This window comes from Oncorhynchus mykiss, chromosome 16 (genome assembly GCF_013265735.2).
Source record: "Oncorhynchus mykiss isolate Arlee chromosome 16, USDA_OmykA_1.1, whole genome shotgun sequence".
NCBI classification, from domain to species: domain Eukaryota; kingdom Metazoa; phylum Chordata; class Actinopteri; order Salmoniformes; family Salmonidae; genus Oncorhynchus; species Oncorhynchus mykiss.
Window position 1 is genome coordinate 16,266,315 of NC_048580.1, and position 26,426 is coordinate 16,292,740.

The 26,426-nt window shown below is 41.3% G+C and overlaps 3 protein-coding genes across 3 annotated transcripts in view; 1 reads left to right on the plus strand and 2 right to left on the minus strand.

Moving 5' to 3' along the window:
- usp22 (ubiquitin specific peptidase 22) overlaps nt 1–1,562 on the minus strand; it is a 40,119-nt gene extending 38,557 nt beyond the window's left edge. Inside the window, exon 1 of the mRNA XM_036946296.1 lies at nt 1,131–1,562. Coding sequence (XP_036802191.1) covers nt 1,131–1,211 — 81 coding nt within the window. The 5' untranslated portion in view covers nt 1,212–1,562. The remainder of the gene's footprint in view (nt 1–1,130) is intronic.
- A 998-nt stretch (nt 1,563–2,560) lies between these two features.
- On the minus strand, nt 2,561–16,523 carry cops3 (COP9 signalosome subunit 3). The gene is made up of 12 exons (XM_021564916.2): nt 16,325–16,523; nt 15,145–15,274; nt 14,570–14,682; nt 13,571–13,620; nt 12,953–13,045; nt 12,651–12,830; nt 12,222–12,362; nt 9,378–9,551; nt 3,984–4,070; nt 3,732–3,845; nt 3,536–3,616; nt 2,561–3,314 (listed from the first exon to the last, which is right to left on the minus strand). Exons 1-12 carry the CDS (start codon nt 16,377–16,379, stop codon nt 3,261–3,263), a joined length of 1,272 nt encoding a protein of 423 aa, XP_021420591.1. The 5' UTR covers nt 16,380–16,523; the 3' UTR covers nt 2,561–3,260.
- Nucleotides 16,524–18,344: 1,821 nt separating this feature from the next.
- On the plus strand, nt 18,345–23,108 carry LOC110491452 (5'(3')-deoxyribonucleotidase, mitochondrial). The gene is made up of 5 exons (XM_021564918.2): nt 18,345–18,651; nt 19,153–19,253; nt 20,012–20,072; nt 20,184–20,298; nt 20,482–23,108. The coding sequence occupies exons 1-5, from the start codon at nt 18,382–18,384 to the stop codon at nt 20,619–20,621; spliced, it is 687 nt and encodes a 228-aa protein (XP_021420593.2). The 5' UTR covers nt 18,345–18,381; the 3' UTR covers nt 20,622–23,108.
- Nucleotides 23,109–26,426: the final 3,318 nt, after the last annotated feature.

Consider the following 26,426-nt stretch of genomic DNA (forward strand, 5'->3'; position numbering starts at 1 on the left):
GACTTTATATAGACAGCCTTTCCAAATCATGTCCAATCAATTGAGTTTAGCACAGGTGGACTCCAATCAAGTTGTAGAAACATCAAGGATAATCAATGGAAACAGGATGCACCTGAGCTCAATTTCGAGTCTCATAGCAAAGGGTTTGCATACTTAAGTAAATAAGGTATGTTTTTTAATAAAAATTAGCAAACATTTCTAAAAACCTGTTTTCGCTTTGTCATTATGGGATATTGTGTAGATTTGAGGACATGTTTTTATTCCGTTTTAAAATAAGGCTGTAACATAACTACAATGTGGAAAAAGGAAGGGGTCTGAATACATTCCAAAGGCACTGTAGTTAGTACAAGTGTCCACAGGCCACATTGGCCAAATGTTACAATTGTCATAATCTATCATACTTCCAATGTCAAAGTTGGATTTGAGAAAACGTTAAAAAAAATATATATATAAAAAACTTCATATGTATATTGAAATATATTAGACTTAAATTGTTTAAAAGCAACCACTATTTTTATTTGACCCATTCTAAGCCCAATGCCAAATGTGTTTCAAAAGGTAAAAATATATGAACAGTTATTGCATGTGATTTGTAGCGAATATTGACTGAAGTAACCTGTGCTGTCTGCGGTGGATGTTTTTGGTTGTATCAAAACACCAAGTCGCCAGACAGACAGGACCTATCCATGGCTGTTTATGTTAAATATTATGTAGAGTACTATGCATGACATCACCATGGAGAGGAAGAGATAGGAGGAGCAAGAACTCTAAAAAGATGTATGGAGAGAATGTAAGGGGTGAGACACCCCTCAGGAGGGAGCACAGTTCCAAACCTGAATAAGCCTTGGAGATGAACAGATCACACAGGGGAGAAAAAGGATAGATGAGATGATTCTCCTTCACTCCATTTCAGGATTAGTTCTATACGGTGTATGAGCAATGATGGTGCTGAAGAATGGAAATATTGCTCATTCTACAGGTAATAGACTTGCTAGGCTAAGAGTTCTCATTTTCTCAATCCCCACACTTTATTTGGTGCCTATTGGAATGTATTAGGTTCCTCGTATGACCCTTTTAAATGGGTTACATACGGGAATTTAGGTTTAAGCACCTTCTCTTTCTTTACTGACCTTAATGGGTATTGCCGTCAGACACCAGATGTTGCCATTCCTGGATTTCGTGAAGGGTCCGATGAGGTCCACCCCTAACATTTAAAGTGTTAAAGAGTAGATTACTTTATTCTTAGCCGTATCATACAGTATACATATGTGTAAGAATACTTACACAACGTTCAATACTAAAAACTACTAAAGTGATGGAATAATAATGACAAATGGCAACAATATACTCATAGAAAACAAACAATGAGAATTCAAGTATACACACAGAACGTCAAGTAGCATACATGTCATTTTAGAAACACCAAAATAAAGAATAAAGCAATGTGTTAAAGTTGGTCCCCCTTTGCTGCTATAACAGCCTCCACAGGGCACCGATGTTGGTCGATTAGGCCTGGCTCGCAGTCGGTGTTCCAATTCATCCCAAAGGTGTTCTATGGGGTTGAGGTCAGGGCTCTGTGCAGGCCAGTCAAGTTCTTCCACATCAATCTCAACAAACCATTTCTGTATGGACCTCGTTTTGTGCACGGGGGCATTGTCATGGTGAAACAGGAAAGGGCCTTCACTAAACTGTTGCCACAAAGTTGGAAGCACAGAATTGTCTAGAATGTCATTGTATGCTGTGGCATTAAGATCTCTCTTCACTGGAACTAAGGGGCCTAGCCCGAACCATGAAAAACAGCCCCAGACCATTATTCCTCCTTCACCAACCTTTACAGTTGGCACTATGCATTCAGGCAGGTAGCATTCTCTTGGCATCCGCAAAACTCAGATTCGTCCATCGGACTGCCAGATGGTGACGCGTGATTCATCACTCCAGAGAACGCATTTCCACTGCTCAAGAGTCTAATTGTGGCGAGCTTTACACCACTCCAGCCAACGCTTGGCATGGTGATCTTAGGCTCGTGTGCAGCTGCTCGGCCATGGAAACCCATTTCATGAAGCTCCCGACGCACAGTTATTGTCCTGACCTTGCTTCCAGAGGCCATTTGGAACTCGGTAGTGAGTGTTTGGCACTGAGGACAGGTGATTTTTTACCTGCTTCAGCACTCTGCTTTTTTTGTGTAGATGGATAGGACACACACATCCAGGCAATCTATATATCAAACATTATTAAGATCTGATCATTTGAACATGTATTCACATGACTTGATTAATGAAATGTAGTACAATACCAAAAACTCACATTGTATACATAGGCTTTGGCCGATACTTTTTTTCTCTTCTTCAAATGATGCATCAGTAAGCTCAGAGAACAAGTGTACCAAAGGACATTTAAAAATGTCTTATGGACATGAATGGGTGAAGTTGAGGCTTTGCAATACAATAAATCCTACATCTCTCCGTTCACATATGACAAACGAAACACTGCACAAATAGCTGAGGCATAAGTAGCACAGAATATCAGAAGACTACGGTAAACACTGCTGACAAAACAGGAATGTGATGTGATCCATTTAATCCAAAATTGTGTCAATTTACTGAATCAATGTATTCTTGAGTCCTTCCAGATAACAGATAAGTATGACTCCAGCTCAGAGCTCATCCCACCTGCAGTAAATGCAAACTACAGTACAACACAGTACACGAGAGACCTCTAGGGGATGGAAAAAAACAGTGCACCAATTGTTTTATTTTTTTAAGCTGTACTATCCTCTCTACATTTGTTCATGGGCAGAAGTACAGCCTTGTTTTTGTTGTCAAATCTCCATGTGATATACCAGAAAATGTGTCTAGCAGGTTGAGGGAAATTACTGATCTTCGAAACATGAGACTTAAGATTTCCTCAAATGTTGCATGTTATCCTATAAGGAAATTCCTAAAAAAAATATATATCATGCAACAGAAAAACGGTGCTTTAGCACACATTCCTTTTGAACAAATAAGTCCAGTTTTTATTATTATGGTTGTTAATGCAGCAGTGGCTCTTCCGCCTGAACAATGATAAATAAAACACTGACAAAATTGTTTTTTTGTTTAGGTTTCCTCAAGACACCGTGAAAGAAATAACCAAATTATCATTCCACACATTTAGATTTTCCTTGACCAATGTCCATACTCAATAGAATGTTTTTCCACTTTTAAAAAAAGTAATCCAATGAGAACCTGAAGGGTGGCAGTGTTCTCCCCTGTCCATGGCCCTCAGGAGTAACTTGACGTTTTGCTGCCTACATCATCCTCCTGCGTTCCCATACTCTGAAACACACAATGTGATGCTAACCATTAGTAATAATTTCTATACTAATAACTGGAAGACCAGACGTTTCATATAGCTACTTCATGTCTTAGAATGGGATAAAAAAATATATATTCAAAAAAAACAACAAAAAAAAAACACCTCAAACACCTGAATTTCAAATATACTCCTCTTGGAAAACCTCTAGAGGAGCCTAGAAAACGGAACAGTTGCTTTTTACCTTCTGCACAAACTGCGGGTTTACTGTGATTTCTTGATCCATGGACTTTAGTTTCTCATCCAGCTCTATACACTTCAGCATCTGTGAAGGACACAGAACAAGGCATTTACTTCACTAAAACATTACCAAAAGAGACACCATTGTACCTCAGTCATTTTCATACAAGGATAGATAATCAACACTGCTATTCTCTTACCTCTTGGTCAATTTTGTGAAGCATTGCGGGGTTGTTGTATTTCTCCGGGTTGTCATGGAAACAGACCATGCCATCCTTTTGGTTGATACTGGCATAGATCTCGCCATCTTCAATCTGTAAGGAACAGAAAACGTAACCAATGGAAAAATCCAAATCAGGTAAAGCCTATTTTCTTTCAGATATTCAAAAGTGAGTGTTCTTAGGAGTACTGAGATACAGCATGCCTTTCCTCCTGCGGTCGCGTTGGCTTACCATGTGCAAGACATACTTCTCCGCCTCCTGGGGCCCTGACAGCTGCACTCGACTTGCCATGTCTTGCAAGGACAGAGTCAAGAAAGTCTGCAAAAATAGAACGGTGGTCATATACAATCTGACCATTTACTTGAAAAACTTTGTTTACACCCTGGTAACAGGGAGAAGATAGGGATGTGGAAGGTTCATTTGAGGTGAAGGACAGATGGTATATTTTGAATATAGCTGAATGCGGATGGAGGGATATTAGGGATGAGAATGGTATGTTAGGGGTAAAGGTGAAGTATTTAAGGTGAGTGGGACTATTGGTAGACATTAGGAGGGAGGTATATGTGAGGTAAGGGGGGCATTTGAGGTTAAGAAGATACATGAGCTAAAGGGGGTATATTTAAGTAGAGGGAGGTACAGTGCCTTGCGAAAGTATTCGGCCCCCTTGAACTTTGCGACCTTTTGCCACATTTCAGGCTTCAAACATAAAGATATAAAACTGTATTTTTTTGTGAAGAATCAACAAGTGGGACACAATCACGAAGTGGAACGACATTTATTGGATATTTCAAACTTTGTTAACAAATCAAAAACTGAAAAATTGGGCGTGCAAAATTATTCAGCCCCCTTAAGTTAATACTTTGTAGCGCCACCTTTTGCTGCGATTACAGCTGTAAGTCGCTTGGGGTATGTCTCTATCAGTTTTGCACATCGAGAGACTGACATTTTTTCCCATTCCTCCTTGCAAAACAGCTCGAGCTCAGTGAGGTTGGATGGAGAGCATTTGTGAACAGCAGTTTTCAGTTCTTTCTTATTTTTGAACCATTCCATTGTAGATTTTGCTTTATGTTTTGGATCATTGTCTTGTTGGAAGACAAATCTCCGTCCCAGTCTCAGGTCTTTTGCAGACTCCATCAGGTTTTCTTCCAGAATGGTCCTGTATTTGGCTCCATCCATCTTCCCATCAATTTTAACCATCTTCCCTGTCCCTGCTGAAGAAAAGCAGGCCCAAACCATGATGCTGCCACCACCATGTTTGACAGTGGGGACGATGTGTTCAGCTGTGTTGCTTTTACGCCAAACATAACGTTTTGCATTGTTGCCAAAAAGTTCAATTTTGGTTTCATCTGACCAGAGCACCTTCTTCCACATGTTTGGTGTGTCTCCCAGGTGGCTTGTGGCAAACTTTAAACAACACTTTTTATGGATATCTTTAAGAAATGGCTTTCTTCTTGCCACTCTTCCATAAAGGCCAGATTTGTGCAATATACGACTGATTGTTGTCCTATGGACAGAGTCTCCCACCTCAGCTGTAGATCTCTGCAGTTCATCCAGAGTGATCATGGGCCTCTTGGCTGCATCTCTGATCAGTCTTCTCCTTGTATAAGCTGAAAGTTTGGAGGGACGGCCAGGTCTTGGTAGATTTGCAGTGCCCCTTGGGATGTTTAAAGCTTGGGAAATCTTTTTGTATCCAAATCCGGCTTTAAACTTCTTCACAACAGTATCTCGGACCTGCCTGGTGTGTTCCTTGTTCTTCATGATGCTCTCTGCACTTTTGACAGACCTCTGAGACTATCACAGTGCAGGTGCATTTATTCGGAGACTTGATTACACACAGGTGGATTGTATTTATCATCATTAGTCATTTAGGTCAACATTGGATCATTCAGAGATCCTCACTGAACTTCTGGAGAGAGTTTGCTGCACTGAAAGTAAAGGGGCTGAATAATTTTGCACGCCCAATTTTTCAGTTTTTGATTCGTTAAAAAAGTTTGAAATATCCAATAAATGTCGTTCCACTTCATGATTGTGTCCCACTTGTTGTTGATTCTTCACAAAAAAAATACAGTTTTATATCTTTATGTTTGAAGCCTGAAATGTGGCAAAAGGTCGCAAAGTTCAAGGGGGCCGAATACTTTCACAAGGCACTGTATATTGAGGTAAAAGACTAAGTCCATTTGGAGGTTGTGGGAGGATATATTTGGGCTGAGTTGATAGTCAAATTTGATTGGTCGTGTCTACAGCTGAAGTCGGAAGATGACATACACCTTAGCCAACTACATTTACACTCAGTTTTTCACAATTTCTGACATTTAATCCTAGTAAACATTCCCTGTCTTAGGTCAGTTAGGATCACCACTTTATTTTAAGGATGTGACATGTCAGAATAATAGTAGAGAGAATTATTTATTTCAGCTTTTATTTCTTTCATCACATCCCCAGTGGGTCAGAAATTTACATACACTCAATTAGTATTTGGTAGCAATGCATTTAAATTGTTTAACTTGAATCAAACGTTTTGGGTAGACTTCCATAAGCTTCCCACAATAAGTTCGGTGAATTTTGGCCCATTCCTCCTGACAGAGCTGGTGTAACTGAGTCAGGTTTGTAGGCCTCTTTGCTCACACATGCTTTTTCAGTTCTGCCCATATATTTTCTATAGGATTGAGGTCAGGGCTTTGTGATGGCCACTCCAATACCTTGACTTAGTTGTCCTTCAGCCATTTTGACCCAACTTTGGAAGTATGCTTGGGGTCATTGTCCATTTGGAAGACCCATTGCAATCAATGACGTCTTGAGATGTTGCTTCAATATAATCACATAATTGTCCTGCCTCATGATGCCATCTATTTTGTGAAGTGCACCAGTCCCTCCTGCAGCAAAGCACCCCCACAACATGATGCTGCCACCCCCGTGCTTCAAGGTTGGGATGGTGTTCTTCGGCTTGCAAGCCTCCCCTTTTTCCTCCAAACATAACGATTGTCATTATGGCCAAACGGTTCTATTTTTGTTTCATCAATCTACAATCTTTGTCCCCATGTGCAGTTGCAAACCGTAGTCTGGCTTTTTTATGGCAGTTTTGGGGCAGTGGCTTCTTTTTTGCTGAGCAGCCTTTCAGGTTATGGCGATATAGTTTTACTGTGGATATAGATACTTTTGTACCCGTTTCCTCCAGCATCTTCACACGGTCCTTTGCTGAGGTTCCCGGGATTGATGTGCACTTTTCGCACCAAAGTACGTTCATCTCTAGGAAACAGAACGCGTCTCCTTCCTGAGCGGTATGGCGGCTGCGTGGTCCCATGGTGTTTATACTTGTGTACTATTGTTTGTACAGATGAACGTGGTACCTTCAGGCGTTAGGACATTTCTCCCAAGGATGAACCAGACTTGTGGAGGTCTAAATATATTTTTCTGGGGTCTTGGCTGATTTCTTTAGATTTTCCCATGATGTGAAGCAGAGGCACAGAGTTTGAAGGTAGGCCTTGATATACATCCACAGGTACACCCCCAATTGACTCAAATTATGTCAATTAGCCCATCATAAGCTTCTAAAGCCATGACATAATTTTCTGCAATTTTCCAAGCTGTTTAAAAGGCACAGTCAATTTAGTGTATGTAAACCTCTGACCCACTGGAATTGTGATACAGTGAATTATAAGTGAAATAATCTGTCGGTAAACAATTGTTGAAAAAATCACTTGTGTCATGCACGAAGTAGATGTCCTAACCGACTTGCCATAATCATAGTTTGTTAACAAGAAATTTGTGGAGTGGTTGAAAAACTAGTTTTAATGACACCAACCTAAGTGTATGTAAACTTCCAACTTCAACTGTATATGAATAGAAAAGGTGTGTACAGCAGTAGTTACAATGCATTCAGAAAGATTTCAGACACCTTGACTGTTTCCACATTTTGATACGTTACAGCCTTATTCTAAAATGTATCACATAATATATATATATATATATATTTTATTTTTATTTTTTATCAATCAACCCTACACACACACACAACAGCCCCTAATGACAAAACAAAAACTGTTAAGAAATTTCTGCAAATGTATAAAAAAAAATGAAATACCTTACTTACAAAAGTACTCAAACTCTTTGCTATGAGACTCAAACTCGAGGTCAGGTGCACCCTGTTTCCATTGACCATCCTTGAGATGTTTCTACAACTTGATTGGAGTCCATCTGTGGTAAATTCAATTGATTGGACATGATTTGGAAAGGCGTGGTGTGTCCATCTATATAAGGTCCCACAGTTGACAGTGCATGTCAGAGCAAAAACCAAGCCATGAGGTGGAAGGACTTGTCAATAGAGCTCCCAGACAGGATTGTGTCGAGGTACAGATCTGGGGAAGGGTACCAAAAAATGTCTGCAGCATTGAAGGTCCCCAAGAAAGCAGTGGCCTCCATCATTCTTAAAAATGGAAGAAGTGTGGAACCACCAAGACTCTTCCTAGAGCTGGCCGCCCATCCTAACTGAGCAATCGGGGGAGAAGGACCTTGGTCAGGGAGGTGACCAAGAACCCGACAGACAGCCCGCTTGGAAAGGACTCTGACCATGAGAAACAAGATTCTCTGGTCTGATGAAACCAGGAATGAACTCTTTGGCCTGAATGCCAAGCGTCATGTCTGGAGGAAACCTGGCACCATACCTACGGTGAAGAATGGTGGTGGCAGCATCATGCTGTGGAGTTGTCTTTCAGTGGCAGGGACAGGAAAGACTAGTCAGGATCAAGGGAAAGATGAATGGAGCAAAGTACAGAGAGATCCTTGAAGAAAACTTGCTCAAGAGCACTCAGGACCTGAAACTGGGACAACGACCCTACGCACATTCGGGACAAGTCTCTGAATGTCCTTGTGTGGCCCAGCCAGAGCCCGGACGTGAACCCAATCGAACATCTCTGGAGAGACCTGAAAATAGCTGTGCAGCTACACTCCCCATCCAACCTGGCAGAGCTTGAGAAGCTCTGCAGAGAGGAATGGGAGAAACTCCAAATACAGCTGGGCCAAGCTTGTAGCGTCATACCTAAGAGGACTCGAGGCTGTAATCGCTGCCAAAGGTGCTTCAACAAAGTACTGTGTCAAGGGTCTGAATACTTACGTAACTGTGATATTTCAGTTTTTTTGTCATTATGGGTTATTGTGTGTAAAATCCATTTTAGAATAAGGCTGTAACGTAACAAAATGTGAAAGTCAGGGGGTCTGAATACTTTCCGAATGCACTGTAAATAGGATGAGCCTCGACTAGAATACAGTATGTATGTATGAAGAGGGTAAAACAATATGTAAACATTATTAAAGTGACTAGTGTTCAATGACTTTGTACATAGGGCAGCAGTGTCTAAGGTGCAAGGTTGAGTGTCGGGTGGTAGCCGGCTAGTAACAGTGACTAAAGTTCAGGGCAGGGTACTGGGCGTAAGCCGGCTAGCTGGGGACTCTAACAGTCTGATGGCCAGGAGATAGAAGCTGTTTTTCCAGGCTCTCGGTCATAGCTTTGATGCACCTGTACTGTCTCCACCTTCTTGATGGTAGCGGGGTGAACAGGCTGTGGCTCGGGTGGGGTGAGGGAAGGATATCTTGGCTAAGGGTGACATGTGGTAAGGGAAGGAAGTATACCTTTGTTAGCCTTTGTATATTCTTCTTGTAGAGGGATGACAGGCACTGCTTGACAAGGCCTGTATTGTTGTCGCGTGTGAAGGTCTCGCTGTGTTTGTTCACCTGTGTGCGCAGTTCTGCTGGGTTGTTGGTGGCGTACACCTGAGCAAGCTCATGGTAGGCGTTGCTGAGAGGCTGCAGAAACAAAGCAGTAGAATATGTAATACTATGTCATATGTATAGTACAAGAAGCACAACACTAGAATAGCTAAAGCAGTTATTTGGACTGTTCATAAAATGTAAATAAATGATTACTCTGCCATTTTTAAAGTCATGCCCCCCTCCGACCTTGACTCTATATTAGAATATTAATATCAGACAGACTGGAGTTACAGACAGTTTAAGGAGGGCATGTCATTTTTTTTATCGTTTTCCTGTTGCCCCTCCTCCCAACAGTAGGTCCTGCTACGCTCCTTCTCCCGATAGTTGAAGGTGCATTGCTCAGTTGATAATCCCCCCTGCAGATTGCCTCAAAACTGAACCTAAACCAAAACTAATTTCACACGTCAACAGATTAAATAAATGAAGTAAAGTGTGATTGGGGCAAATGGGTGAATTGATGAGCAAGGGGAAGCAAAAGACGCATAACTATGTAGTCACTAATTGTGAATGAAGAACAGACCATTTTATTGAATTCATCTATTCTAACTGTAATCCAAAAAATGCTATGTACCAGGGTTTCAGTTAGCCGTAACTGCCGGCTTTTGGCCGATATTCTTTGTTGAAAAGCAGATAAATCAAAATTGGCACTGGCGAATTATCCCAGAGAAGAAGGAAAAATCCCATTGCGAAATAAGGCTTTTTTACCTATTCATTGATGGAAATAACAGTCAATGGGAATACATTTGACTGGTCATGCTTATCGGTCTATAGGTGACACTGCATCATTTTGTACAATTAAATTGGCGCGTGTACAGTATATTCGTTATGTATCTTATGGATCACACACCTAGGCCTACAGTATACAGAGCCTTTGAGTGGAAAATCTGTCAGACAGCGTGAGCTGCTGCTTCAGCATCTCAAACAGCATGCATAGGCAACAGAACAGGCTTCATCAGCACGTCACACACCACTTTGCAATGAGCTGGAGGCAGTATGCATTTTGAAAACATATTTAATTGTTTGAAACCTGAACGTTTTACTACATATTATGAGGTCTCACCTTGCTTCAAAGTAGCCTAAATTTGATCATATCCCTGGAGGCAATTATTTGATATCAACTTTCTTTCATTGTCCAGTAGCCAAAGGCACAATCCTAGTCAAATTAGCAACCTATGCTAGTTGTTGCATACTAGATCTCCCCTCTCTAAATTATTTATTTTAAAGATATTTTCATCTCTGTCACATGAAAGCGCTCGCACATGCAGTGCGCTTTGACACCGATGTTTTCCAGTTAATTGCATTATGGAACAAACATTTGTGGTTACCCTACTGCCTTGCGCGCATTGCTGTGCTTATGTGAAGAAATAATAGTTTATCAACAGTTTAAGCTAAACGTTCTGATCGGACTGTCATTCTGAGCACCAGTTGCGCACCCAATGCATTTGGGTGCAGTAAATTTCTCAAAATGTCCGGTAAATTAAAATGCTGCCAGTTTCCTAACGGAAACCCTGGCATGTACCCTATATCAGTCCACCCAATCCAATTAGTCTACTCTGGTCTACTTGGAGTACACAGTGAGAGTGTGTGTAATTTACAGTGGCAAGAAGACTAATGGATGCACATTTGCTACAAGATCTGAAAGAAAACGACTCAGAAGGCAGGGGAAGAAATGAATCATGACGTCTCTGATGATTATTCTTCTGATTCTGAGCCTCAGCCTGAACCTTCACCTCCGAGGCCTAATCGTTAAAAAAAGCCAGAATAGTGAGCAGGTGGCTGTGCCACCACCAGATGAAAACGGTGAGACAGGACAAAACAAAGCCGGTGACAATGCTGCAGCTGATTATTAGCACAAAAATATCAGAGAGCAGATCCAACATTGCAAGCAAAAAAACACCTGCAACGCACTCACCAGCTTTCGTTTGTGACATGAACACCCTCCAACTGATGCCATTGCATGAAGCAGCACAACATGTAAGCACAAGCTGACAATAACTGACGATTTGTGTTTACTGCTGTCATATCAACACTTATATTCATTATAATGGGGCGGCAGGGTAGCCTAGTGGTTAGAGCGTTGGACTAATAATCGAAAGGTTGCAAGATCGAGTCCCCGAGCTGACAAGGGAAAAATCTGTTGTTCTGACCCTGAGCAAGGCAGTTAACCCACAGTTCCTAGGCCATCATTGAAAATAAGAATTTGTTCTCAACTGACTTGCCTAGCTAAATAAATGTAAATAAATAAATAAATAAATAATACCATTATTGCTTTTGTGCTGATTTTCATTACTCATCAGGCACACTTATGATGTTTAGGCTACTGCTGTTTTTATCATTTGGCCACACGTCTTGGTGGTTGGTGTTACCGCGATCCAACACGTATGCTTTCTGTTTCATACTTAAAAAGGTACTCCACACTTGAATGTTGGTGCTTTTTCTTTTTAAATATAGTGTACAGTAACAAACTAATGAAAATGCTATTGTGTTATTTGAACATTTTGTTTTCTTATTCTAATGTTCGTAAGACCTTCATAAATACAACCAAATCATATTGTTTTGCGATAGCATATATATGATGTATTAATTACACCGTTAGACTGGTGCAGTCTGAATGACTGGGGGGGGGGGTCCCTCGAGCCCCAGCGGTTCTAGTGTTCGAGATGTAATGGCACATCTAAGGATGTCAAATATATTCACTCTCACCTTTATGAACCTCCCAACTATCTGTGATGTGTATTTGGGGAGCTGCTGCACTTTGCCGTGTAGAATCAAGGAGACCAGGATGTACTTCTTATAGGCCTCCAACATGATGTGACTGACTGCCATAGCTGGAGTGGTTATTGCCTTGGGAGGGGGGCATAAGAATATCACACAATGGAATTAGAGACGTAAACCAACTACAGCCAAGTCAAAGCCCTAACAGATTCAACGTCAACGCGAGGTGTAGTGTACTTGACTACTGCATGCATGCACAGTATCAAAATAGTCACTTAAAAAAGGTCATTTCAAATGGTATTAAGATGAACAAATGTGTTACTAGTAGTCTGCTAAATCAATTCACTTTCGATAACAGGAACACACATCCAAAACAGCTTTAGCACACACATTTTAGATTCTCAAATAAGCCAGTACCTGTTCATAAAAATACAGTGCTCTTTCAAAGTTCTTCAGACCTGTGTAGATCATGCCTCCGTAATAGTAGTAACATAGAAAGTGCTTTGCGTCGTAGGCGCCATTTTCCTTACAGATGTCCATCATGTCAAGCTCAAGAAATGGGAGGACAGGCTTGAAGCACTTTGCTAACAAGCACAGCTGTGGATGTACACACAAAATAATGGAGAGCTCATTCATGCTTAGTCTCATAGCCAAGCATCAATACATTTCAATAATCATGTAAAGTCCAAAGAGCCAGTTGACATGAAGCGGTTACACACCTGACACAGGTCCGCATGAACTGAGGTAAGTTGGTTTGTGTTCATCTGCATTTTGTCTATTGCCTGTTTTAGAATGCCGACGCCTCTCAATGGCTGTGAAGGAAAGAGATGCATTAAACCAAATGTAACAGAGACAACAATGTGCCATGAACTCACTCCACAGCTAGCTTGAAATGTTGCCAATGGTGCCATCGAGGTTCCGTTTTGGTGGCATAACTGGATAGTACGTTGCCAAGCAGGGCGATCACGTGTGCTAGCAAGACAGAGGTCCACAGGTTTGAGCCTTGGTACGATCATTTTACCCTGAGTTGTTTCACATACCCTCTACTGCTGTGATTACAAATAAAATATCCAAGCATGGAATTAACAGAGCCAATTCTATCCTTCTTTGAAAAAACTGCTGCATTAAACTTATATAAAATAGAATGAACCAATATGCTTTCTCATTGGTTGGCTTTATGTTTTTTCTAAATCATGTAGAGTAGTAATGACATAAGCTGGGTCTTATCTTGCAAAAACACAAGTCCTTTTTTCAAACAGACCAAGTTAATCGACAAGTAAGTTCATGCATTAGCTCTTCTGATTGAAATGTGTTGCTCCCATTTTGGCAAGACTTACCTGTTTCCGTTCTACAAGGGCGTTTGTCAACTGATGGCAGAGGCCGGCAACTGTGGAGAGAAAAATCAAATAGTGGGTTTTGCATTTCCCAAACTTGGGGTCACCGGATATGAAAATGGGATCGCGAGAAACTCTGGGGGAAAAAATACAGAATAATTGTGCTTGGTTCATAGAATCGCGGTTATATCTAATCTCTGGTAGCCGCTAGATGCGGTTGTAATTAACAGAGCCATTTCTGTTTGCTTCCTACAAAATGTGTCTCTATCCTTTTGAACGGTTTATGCTACAAAATATTACAACCACATCACTGAAAGATAACACTCTCAGGAACCCGTACCCATCTTCTGTTTCCCTCTACAATGACCACAAGCCGAGCAGGACTCATTAGAACACTAAATCATTAGGCACAAAATCAGACAGGGAAAAGAACACCAACAATGACGTTCTTTTCTACACAGATCATCATACAAAACAAGAAAACATGTCACCCCCACGAATGATGCAGCACACCCCCTTGAGCCAATTGGGATATCACACATTTCAGTTCATTACTACAGCTCCCGCCTTGGGCCAATCAGTATCATTTTGTAAATGCCGGATCTCTACAAGACGCATCATTCACCCAAGTTGCATCAAAAATCGGGCCAGTGCGGTCTGACTCGCGTGTGACTAACGTACAGGGACAGATCCACAGTCCCCTCCCCGATTCCATTGCAGTTATTGCCTGATGATCTTCTGAACATCCCAATACCTTTGATGCATTACAGTCACTTCAAACTTTGCTTCCTCAGATTGAAATACTGTCCAGAAAAATACTGTCAGGCTGATATGTAATAGACTGTCATAAACCCAATTTAAAAAAGTAAACATTGGCCGTTGATTACCTCTTTTTTCCCACATGGTGGGGTCGCAAGAAATGTTGATGTCAAATGGGGTTGCAGGGCAAAAAAAAATCTGCGAACCCCTGGTTTAACAGAAATAAATTACGTTTAGACTTACAAGTGTCTGTTGCATATCTGATGTGCTCCCCATTGCAGGTACTGATAAAGAGCTGGACTTGGGAAAAGAGCGTCTCAAAGTCAGGGATGTTTGGCATGGAGAACTTCACAAACCTTTATGAAGGGAAAGTGAAAACTGGCCGTGAGTACACAAGAAAAAAATGTTGTCACCGTATTAAAACAAAGAATGTAGACTGTAAAAGACAACCAGTTTCAACAGACACAATTTTATTTTAACACCTTGATCTGTGTGATATTTTCATAATTTCACCAGGTAGGCTAGTTGAGAACAAGTTCTCATTTGCAACTGCGACCCGGCCAAGATAAAGCATAGCAATTCGACACATACAACAACACAGAAATTGAATAAACAAAACATACAGTCAATAATACAGTAGAACAAAAGAAAACAAAAAGTATATATATACAGTGAGTGCAAATAAGGTAAGATGAGCCTCAAATGCACACAGGTACAGTAAGCAGAAACTGACTCAAAGTCATATCCTAGATCAGTGATTGACTTATAAAATCATTGATCAAGGATTAGATAACTGCAGAAGAGAGCAGGCTACTCACAGCACAGCCAGCACGCCCAAGGAGTGCTCCTGGATGTCCAAAGCCCCCAGTACAGTGTCCAGGTGGGACAGGTTCTTGGCCAACAGCTCCCCGCTCTTGTTGATCAGTTCACACAGCTGTGTCATCTGACCTGATATGCAACAGTAAAGACAATAGGTAAACAAACAATGCAACACTTGATAGTTGAGCCATTAGAGCTGGTTGAAGAGTACAGGTCCAAATAAAAAACGGGAGTGCATGTGGGTATATAGGATGAAGAGTCTATATCATAAAGAGTTTAATTGACACAAGTGTTTCTCCCATTTTTAGATGGAGCCCTCCCAAACTCTACTGTCCAACAGCAGACCCACGTTACACTCATCTTACCCAGAGATGAAAGCCCATGATAGTCAGAAATAAATATTTAATTATGTTGCTCGCTTATTTCTAACAATATAATACAGACTATAATAGCAAACCTCTATAAACCTCTGTACCAACAAAATAGCCAGAATGTCAACTGAATACACCCGCATATGTAAATGATAACGTTAATCATTTAGTAATATATATTTGTTTTAAAGAATAGAATATTGGGTGGCACTAAGAATATTGAGCACGTTTTTAGAATGGAACGCGGTCTAGCTGCATAGCTCACATTGTTTGCGGCTACTGAACTTCCCCCGTGGATGAAATCATCGTGGACTTGAGGTACTTGGCAACTGTAAAATATATCGGCCGGTCAAGTGTCCTGTCAAGGCCTGCACTGGGTACATTACAAATGGAACTATTGCATATTGCGTTACAGATGGGACTGTCGCCCAATAACATTTGACAATGGCGCTCTTCATCCAATCGCGCGTGCTTAGGGCGGAACTACCGGAAGGCATACCCCAGAAATTATTTTCTCTAACAAAAACAAAAAGTAAGATTTTAAAACAAGTATTCGTTTGCAGTGTTGTTTGAGGTACATATTAGTGTCCCGGGGTAAAAACGCATCTTTGTGAACTACTTTTTTGAGGCCTCGTTCACCAAAACAATAAATTTAGCGCTGTGTTTACATGATAAAGCAAAACGGATCTATCCAGTTTGGCTACCTAGCCTAGCTATTTATACATGATAACAGCACAGTAACCCATTGGGTAGCATTAGCTAATAGTTCCAGCTCGTCTGAGAACTAAAACCTGTTTAGTGTCCATACCTTGAGCAGAGAGCTGCCGCACATTGTTCACGAACTGCTCCAAGGCTGAAGCCATTATTTCATCTGTCCAAAGTGGTAGCAATTCAAACTGTTTTTCATTCAAATGTCAGAAACAACTCCGTCCGTGCTGGCTGAGACAGGGGGCAACACAGCCGCCACTGAGAGAGAGAAGTGTCGTGAGATCTTCGAAAGAACAGACGGGATCTAACGAGATTTACGGTTGGAACTTTAGGCTCTTAAATTGACAGGCACAGATTTGCTAAACGCAAAATATAAATTTATCCAGAAACCTAGTTATTTCTGTTTGTTACCGTTTATTTCCTCCTTTGCTCGAAACGTACACCCCCTGAAAACATCTGCTGATTGTCTTTATGTTCTATCATTAATTTTATTAATTGGGAATTTGTCTCCCTGTGCTACCACTTTAAGGATTACACACTAGTAAACACAGGAAGTACAGTGCAGATGCAACCGGGTTGCAGGCAAAGACATTATATAATTGGAGATTTCCCACTCGAATGCAGCCGTGGAGGCCACAGGGCAGTACTGTTTTTTTGTTGTTTCCCTAATCGGACTGATTCAAATCAGGACTGGGACACCAGTAACACAAGGTTAATTGAATAGCCCTGCACCTGTATTTTTGACTGTATGTGTGTATAGAGTCAAGTTTACTTGTCATATTCACAGGATACACATGGTACAGTACAACAATTAAAATAATACATGAATTATCATGTCTACAACGTTAGCCTTGTTTCAGATGTGATTTGGCAAAACTAGATTGGGGGCCCCTACAAGGGGACACTCAACGTCTCCCTGCAGCTTAGCAACGAGCCAGAGACCTCCCCTGCTCCCTACCACAGACAATTATCAAACCACACAATAGGCCAGCACACTCCACTCTTAACTGTAGCTGCTTCTCAGAATATCTTCATTGTTCTGGGGCCTCCTCATTGGATATGTCTTCCCATTGACCACACCTGTGTAGTCTTGCTAGCCAGATTCATGGCACTCATGGCTGTGTGGGAACCGGAAAGATTCTAGCACCTGTGTTCTCCAGAGCTGAAATTTGGCCTGTCCCCGAGGGCCCCCACCCCAACGACATTCATCACTGATGCAGTTGTTAATATGTATATTATTACTCTTATTTCACTTTGTCCCCACACAATGGTCTTGCTGCTCATTCTCCCACCCCCTCAACAGGCTTTACTCTAATGGACATGTATTTATTAATCACTGCTACAGTTTGTATGGTGTATATAGTGCTATTTCTATTGTTGTTTTTATTACAATTTTCATTATTTTATTCCACTTAGTATTGCATGTTGGAGCTCAGCACCTAAGATTTTCACTGTACCCTGCAATCACACCTGCAAACCCTGTACATGTGACTATTAAACACCCTGAATCTGACTGATTCCTCCCTTCCCTGTTATTTTGCTCCCTCTGCTGCATGCATGCTCAGCTTCTTTTGATGTAAAAAGTTAAATGTTGTAGATGTTTTCCAGTTAACACTCCATGATACAAGAATGCCTTTTTAAACTCCACTGAGAAACTGAGGACACGTGCGTAATCTTGTTTCACGACATTGTCTTTGACTGCAGGATTTTGTACAGTAGGCGACACATCTAAGAGTATTTGTACCCAATTTCACAGCTGCTGTGCGGCTGACAATGGTTGTGAGATGCGACACTAACTGCTGAAGAACCAGTCCATACTGACAAGAATCGTAAACAAGTCCAAATACATTGCTGAAAGGCATTGGTCAAATTTGACCCTGTGCGCTAATCAATATACCGGTAGTGCTAACGTTAGCTAGCTTGCTGCCAAAGCCTGACCAATTGCAATAAAGGTTGAAACCATAAATAAATAGCTGACCGTGTCAAATAGTTAGTTACATTAGCAACGTCCCAAAATATATTTTGTTTAAATGGCACCCTATCAGTATTAGGAAAAACACGTTTTTCTCTTCTGGACTTTCGAATACTTATCTCGCGCTTCGTGAGTCTTGAAGCCATCGTTCGATCACCGACAGAAATCAGCGAGGCAAGTAAATCATGTCATTACTGCCCAAGATAGTAACGTTACGCGACAGAGGGAGGATCTTACTCCATGACCAGTTCAAGTATATTTCCGCGAAGATGTCTTCATCCTCTGGTAAGAGACTTCGGGTTCTAGTGGACATGGATGGCGTCATTGCAGACTTCGAAGGGGGATTCCTGAAGAAATACCGGGCCAGGTACCCCAATGAACCGTACATCACCCTGGAGGACAGACGAGGATTCTGGGTGTCGTCTCAGTATGGGAACTTGAGGAGTGACCTGTGTGTAAGTAGTTCCGAACTGTGCATTCTGTCTGAAAAGGGGAAATATCCATACATTAAATGTCTGTATAGTCTGGCATTATGTCGCTCATTCATTTGCATCAGAAGTCCCCTGCATGTTCAAAAGGTTTCAAGAGCAGCAGCTGTCAATACATCGAATTCTGTAAATGCCAGTCACACACAGATCAGATTTATAAGAAAGTCCTTGTGCTGAGTTAACCCCTACTCACATGGTGGCTCGACAAAGTGCTTTAATTTCTGCTTTATAATGCAACCCCAGTTTCTCCAGACAGTGCTCTATTTCCACAGTATAGTCATAGCAAGCATGCACTTGATAAAGATGTCTCCCATATCCCTATTATTGTGTAATTGTATATAACACTCTCATTGTATAATGAGAGTATTAAAGTATGCCATGCGTCTAGGTCCTCAGTGTCTGCCATAAATTAACACACACACAATCTGTAAAAGTCTGGATGATAAGCAGAGGCTATATTGACTGTAGGAGAAGGCCATCAGCATTTGGGAGTCAAAGGACTTCTTTATAGAGCTGGAGCCCCTTCCTGGAGGAGTGCAGGCCGTCAAGGAGATGGCTAAGATGGAGAAGTAAGTTTGAACCATATATGGTCATTCAAACCATATCTGAACAATACCATAGCTTACGAAATATTCTTAAAATACTCACATTTATTTCAAAGACACTTGCCCGGTGAGTCAGCTGTATTGAGTCAGCTGTTCAAAGAGAAGGAATTGCTGTTTTGTTTGTGTTCCCAACGTGCTTTACAATGTTTTGACCCTCACCTAGAGACTATTTGCCATTTAGTCATCACCCGTTAGGCTATAAACAAATAGGGTGGAGAAGGCGGGCAGGTGGTCCTGGAGTAGCATGGTAACCCTCTCAGGAAGGGAACTGCTATGTCATGGTGTGCTCTGCTGTATGCATTTGCCGTGTTAAAATGTCATCATGCTAATAGCACATTAACAGACAGATGCTTTTCTCCAAAGCGACTTAGTCATCCACGCGTCCATTTTATGTATGAGTGATCCCAGGAATCGTACCCACTATCTTGGTTGTTGCAAGTGCCATGCTCTACCAACAGCTACAGAGGACCACGCCGTCTTTATAGAGGGAACCTTTGCTTTAGTGTTTCATTTTGGCCGACCTTATGTCAACAACCATATAGTAGTTAACCTCAAGCAAATGCCCTCACCATGAAACAGTACATTCACAGTAACTCTGTTCCAATACTAGCCTGTATCCTCATGTTAGGACATCCCCTTTGCTCACCTTTCAAAAATGCCATGTTGTAGAAGATTTACCTTGAAAACAAATGAACCCTGTTGTGTTCTTCTCCGTTTTCCAGCACAGATGTCTTTATTTGCACCAGCCCTATAAAACATTATATACACTGCCCTGGTGAGAAGGTAAGCTCGGAGTCAAGACAGTAATCCTTTAGGCTGGAGGCCGAGTGGTGGTTGTGGTACCTCTTCCTAACAATAGTTTGGGTCTTTGCGCTCTCCCTGTTGTGTGTTCAGTATGCCTGGATAGAGAAGCACCTGGGCTATGATTTCTTGGACCAGATCATCCTAACCAGAGACAAGACTGTGGTGACTGGGGACGTCCTCATAGATGACAAGCCAGACATCCTCGGTGAGTCAAGTGTTTGTAGCAAAGCTGGAAAACTGTGTGCGTGTAAATATATGTGCATGTATTTATATGATGGCGCCATATGCATGCTAGTGTCATACATATAGGTGTTTTCGGTAGTTAGTATTTGACTGTTCGATTAATCTACAAGCGTCACGTGACCTTTGTGATGTGCCTCTGTTGCAGGTGTAGAGCCTAACCCAAGCTGGGAGCACATCCTATTTACAGCCTGCCACAACAAGCACATACTTCCCAGCTCCAGCCACCGGCGCCTGCTCTCTTGGGCAGATGACTGGAGGGGCATCCTGGAGAACAAGAGGCTCTGATGAGCCCCCCTCATACACATATCAACCTCCCCTTCTCCACCCTGATTACCTACACTGTATTGGGGTACAAAGGGTGAATACCTCCACTAATACACCACAGTCAGTTTCGAACTTGAAGTTTAGGGTTCTACTGTACCTTATTTAGCCAATGTCAGAGAATATGAATCTGTTTTACCACTAGGGGGCACACATCGACTGAAGCATGAGGTAGAAATACTGAAAATGATTGCAGTGAAAGACCAGCAACAATATTGAGTAGAGAGTAAATGCATAGTTTACTGTTTTGACTCACTCTTTATAGTTGTATAAGACTATTATTAGTTGTTCCTTCTACATATTTTTGTTTGTATGTTGACCAGGACATTGGCCAGAGGGCAATACAGTTTTGTTTCACATATACTGTATAGGAGTGACTCCATTTTGTAAATGTTGTGTTCCAACATTGTGCCAACATGGATCAAATTGTAGCCTATATATTATTTTCTCAACTTAGTTTAGGTAGATTTTTAAAAGTGTTTTAAAGCATCCACCAATCCACAGGCAAGTATTGAGAATGACAGATATGACTAGGTTGCATGATATTAACTTAATGTCTATGGATTTAAAACACAGATTTAGAAAAAGTGAATATACTTTATTTAAAAAAATATATAAATTATATATCAAATGTATTATAAAGACATGCTAAACCTTCCTATTTTATTTCAAATTTTAACATTACGTAATCGATTTGCATTAGTCTTATGTGTCTTATTGTTTGAGACAAGAAAATGGTTGACTGAAAAAAATATCATTACTTATTACACCTCAAAGTATCCAATACGCTCTGCTGTGAATATGGTCAAGCTCTTCCATCAAAACAAATGTATTTCTTTTCATAAGTGTCTTTACAGGCCTTAAAGTATATTCACAAAGCAACCTAACGTAGCAGGCGTAGCAAGACACCTGAGCGGACTCCCCACGTTTTTCGGGGGAAATGGAAGTTTGGTTGAAAATACTGTATCCCTGAAAACCAGAAACATCCACATTCTGCTGACTCCGCGGAGAGTGGTCACAAAGTGGTCCACTGAAGAAGTTATACTTACTGAATGTCTCTAGCCTTTTGTAAACATTTTCAAAACAGTTGAAATTGGTGCTAATGTTGTTCATTGCTAGTTCACCTATTGTGAGTATCCCTTACCCCAGTGATTCACATAGAGGGCATAGCTAGCTCTGGCCTGACCTCTATAGAGGCCCACAATGGAGGTGTCATAATACCCATAAAGCCTAGCGGTCAAACAGGGAAATGGTTCCAATTGTTTTTCGACCATACAATTTTCCCATAGTGGATTTTAGAAACGCTTAAAATAAGGGTTGTTTCGTTTAGGCTTACCATGGTGTGACATTTTGATAAACATGTAAATCTCTCTTGTACATGGTGACTTCTATCAATATACTCGGCTCTATTTACTCTGATTCAAAAATCCTAATTAGCATCAAAGTAGACACCATTCAAAACTACAAATCCCTCCAAGCTCCTGCACGTCATCTCTAATGATACCTTTGCTAACAGGTAATGTGTCAATTTAAAACGTACACAAGACAGTTCACAGAATTGTCCATTTAAAAAATTTTAGCCTATTTATTATTTACTACATTTAGCTAACATTAGATAGTTAATCCAGAGATTCTTACCTTTGCCTTGATTCGACAGTCTCATCCAGATCATCATGACATTTGTTGTTCTTTATGATAGCCAGTTTAGAAGCTAATTAGCATTACTATTTTTGGGGGTAAATATAGGCGAATATATTGATTTAGAAATTACTAGAGAGATTTTCACAATTAGCAAAACCTCATGCCAGGGTAAGCCTACACGAAACACAGCCCTTATTTAAAGTGTTTCTAAAATCCCCTATGGGACAAATAAATGGTGGGGAAATTATTGGAACCATTTCCCTGTTTTAGGTTGTATGGGTATTATGACTCATACTATGGTACTCTATAAGGCTCTGATTCTAACTGGTTTTAGTCTAACCCTTTCAGCATGCTGTTGTATCCTCATTAGCTAGCCTCGTGCCCCAATGCCACCTCCTTTCCTCTCCTCGTATCTCTCATGTTAATCACATTTTAAAAGCCATGGATTCTCTTGTAATTGATTTTTTTACCCTTCCAAGTGTCTTTACAGTTGTCATGAAGGGAAGGCGTTGTTGTCAAGACTTTTGGAAAATACTGTACGTACACAGCCTAAGTGTTACGATTGCCCTGATGATGACCCTGTCTGTGGGGTGAGTTAGGGTTAAGCGATGTGTGTAGAATCCACTGCTAGGTCAACCACTGTATCTCACAAAGTCTGTTCACTGCCTGTCACTGCATCTTGTCAATGAATGTCTCATGTCTTTGGTGCTGGATGATATCTATGTCAATGTGTTTTTTGGAGAACAGAGAATATACTAAATGTTGTCGTTAACAGATCGAATAAAGAATGCAACATTGAAAATTGCAATATTCAATACTTTATAGATGTCATTTTTTTGTATAATACATTTTATTGTGTTTAACCTTTCATTTAACTAGGCAAGTCAGTTAAGAACAAATTCTGATTTACAATGATGGCCTACCCCAGCCAAACCCTAACCCGGATGGCGCTGGGTGAATTGTGCGCCGCCCGATGGGTATACAAAACATTAGGAACACCTTCCTAATATTGAGTTGTTTCCCCCACCGCCCTCAGAACAGCCTCTTTGTCCAGGCATGGACTCTACAAGGTGTCAAGCGTTCCACAGGGTTCCTGGCCCATTGACTCCAATGCTTCCCACAGTTGTGTCAAGTTGGCTGGATGTGCTGTGGGTGGTAGACCGTTGTTGATACACACCTGAAACTGTTGAGTGTGAAAAACCCAGCAGTGTTGCAGTTCTTGACACAAACCAGTGTGCCTGGCACCTACTACCATACCCAGTTCAAAGGCACTTAAATATTTTGTCTTGACCATTCACCCTCTGAATGGCACACATACACAATCCATGTCTCAAGGCTTAAAAATCCTTCTTTAACCTGTCTCCTCCCCTTCATCGACACTGATTGAAGTGGATTTAACAAGTGACATAAATAAGGGATCATAGCTTTCACCTGGATACACCTGGTCAGTCTATGTCATGGAAATAGGGAAGCAGATATTCCTAATGTTTTGTACACCTGTTACGATCTGGAATGCCATTCCACAGCCACCCATAGAAGGAGCCACCACCACAGTGACATTTTCCTAAAAAAGAAGACAGGCCAGATTTGAAGCAAGAAATGCAGACAACGAGCCCCTAGCTGGCCGCTGGTCAATGCCTTGTGGTGACTATAGCGGCCCTGGGTCTGCAAAGACCAAATGCGTCAGAGGCCTGAGCATTCCCACTGGGGCTTTAAAATACAGACTGAGGATTCTACGTAATGATGTTCTGGCAAGAACACAGAATGGAGCTATAATGGAGGACATTCTAGCGATCAGGACTCTGTGTTTCCTATGATGGGTTGATGGGACTGTTTTTGTGTGTCTCTGTAAATATGTAGCCTTGCATGAGCGAGCCGGAATGGCTTATAGGAGCAGGAACCTGTCCTGTTTCTGTAGCATGAGGCAGCTTGATCTATTAAGTACACCCTGTGGACAGGATGCTAGTCTTAACGCAGTGCCTAACCTCATACCTTTGGTATGACTCGGCCGGGGATTTAACTCCCAATCTCAGGTCAGACAATAAAGGCCACTGAGTTAACACGGTGTCTCTGTGGGTAACCTTTTGTGGAAAAAGCAAATTGTCCAGTCACTCACAAACACTGGGAAAACAAGCAGTAAAAACAGGTATAGTGATAGAGACAGAGCACTGACGAGTAAACAACCAAGTTACAGCATACAGCCAACCTCTGGGCTCCCTCTAAACTGTTGTTCAGTTCCTTACCATCTTTCTATTTGTCTTTTCCCACTCTGTCTATGCGCTTCATAGAGGAAGGGAGCCATCTGTCTTTTCGTTGAGACTGTGTGCTTCCCAGCACTGACTGGCCCACCAGTGAAGTGTTGTACTTTGGTCCTCACAAATTGCAAGGTATCTTATCGGTTTTTCCAATGAAGTCTTTATTGTAATGTTAATGTACTTTGATTATGATTTGGGTAAAAGCGAGAAAATGTCTCCATGACTGCTGAAATGACATGGAACATTAAAGAGTTGTGATGATCCTGCATGTGACTTCCTGCTTCCAGACCCATGTTATGTTGTCTTAGATGATAGTGTAAACAGCTGAGTTAGGTGCTCTTACTCTTCTGTATACCTACCTGGCCTACTGTTTACTTTACCTTCCTACCTACCTACCTGACCTACTGTTCTCTTTACCTACCTACCTACCTGGCCTACTGTTCTCTTTACCTACGTACCTACCTACCTGGCCTACTGTTTACTTTACCTTCCTACCTACCTACCTACCTACCTACCTACCTACCTACCTACCTGGCCTACTGTTCTCTTTACCTACCTACCTACCTACCTACCTACCTACCTACCTACCTACCTACCTACCTACCTACCTACCTACCTGGCCTACTGTTCTCTTTACCTACCTACATACCTACCTGGCCTTCTGTTCTCTTTACCTACCTACCTACTTGGCCTTCTGTTCTCTTTACCTACCTACCTACTTGGCCTACTGTTCTCTTTACCTAACTACCTGGCCTACTGTTCTCTTTACCTAACTACCTGGCCTACTGTTTTCTTTACCTACATACCTTCCTACCTGGCCTACTGTTTTCTTTACCTACATACCTTCCTACCTGGCCTACTGTTTTCTTTACCTACATACCTTCCTACCTGGCCTACTGTTTTCTTTACCTTCAAACAGTTGAAGTCAGAAGTTTACATATACCTTAGCCAAATACATTTAAACTCAGTTTTTCACCATTCCTGACATTTAATCCGAGTAAATATTCCATGTTTTAGGTCAGTTAGGATCACCACTTTATTTTAAGAATGTGAAATGTCAAAATAATAGTTGAGATAATGATTTATTTCAGCTTTTGTTTCTTTCATCACATCCCCAGTGGGTCAGAAATTTACATACACTCAATTAGTATTTGGTAGCTTTGCCTTTAAATTGTTTAACTTGGGTCAAATGTTACGGGCAGCGTTCCACAAGCTTCCCACAATAAGTTGGGTGAATTTTGGCCCATTCCTCCTGACAGAGCTGGTGTACTGAGTCAGATTTGTAGGCCTCCTTGCTCGCACACACTTTTTCAGTTCTGCACACACATTTTCTATAGGATTGAGGTCAGGGCTTTGGGATGGCCACTCCAATACCCTGACTTTGTTGTCCTTAAGCCATTTTGCCACTTTAGGCTTGGGGTCATTGTCCATTTGGAAGACCCATTTGTGACCAAGCATTAACTTCCTGGCTGATGTCTTGAGATGTTGCTTCAATATATCTACATAATTTTCTTTCCTCATGATGCCATCTATTTTGTGAAGTGCACCAGTCCCTCCTGCAGTAAAGCACCCCCACAACATGATGCTGCCACTCCCGTGCTTCACGGTTGGAATGGTGTTCTTCGGCTTGCAAGCCTCCCCCTTTTTCCTCCAAACATAACGATGGTCATTATGGCCATCGTTATGAGTTTGAAGGTAGCCCTTGAAATTCATCCACAGGTACACCTCCAATTGACTTAAATTATGTCAATTAGCCTATCAGAAGCTTCTAAAGCCATGACAACATTTCTGGAACTTTCCAAGCTGTTTAAAGATACAGTTAACTTAGTGTATGTAAACTTCTGACCCACTAGAATTGTGATACAGTGAATTA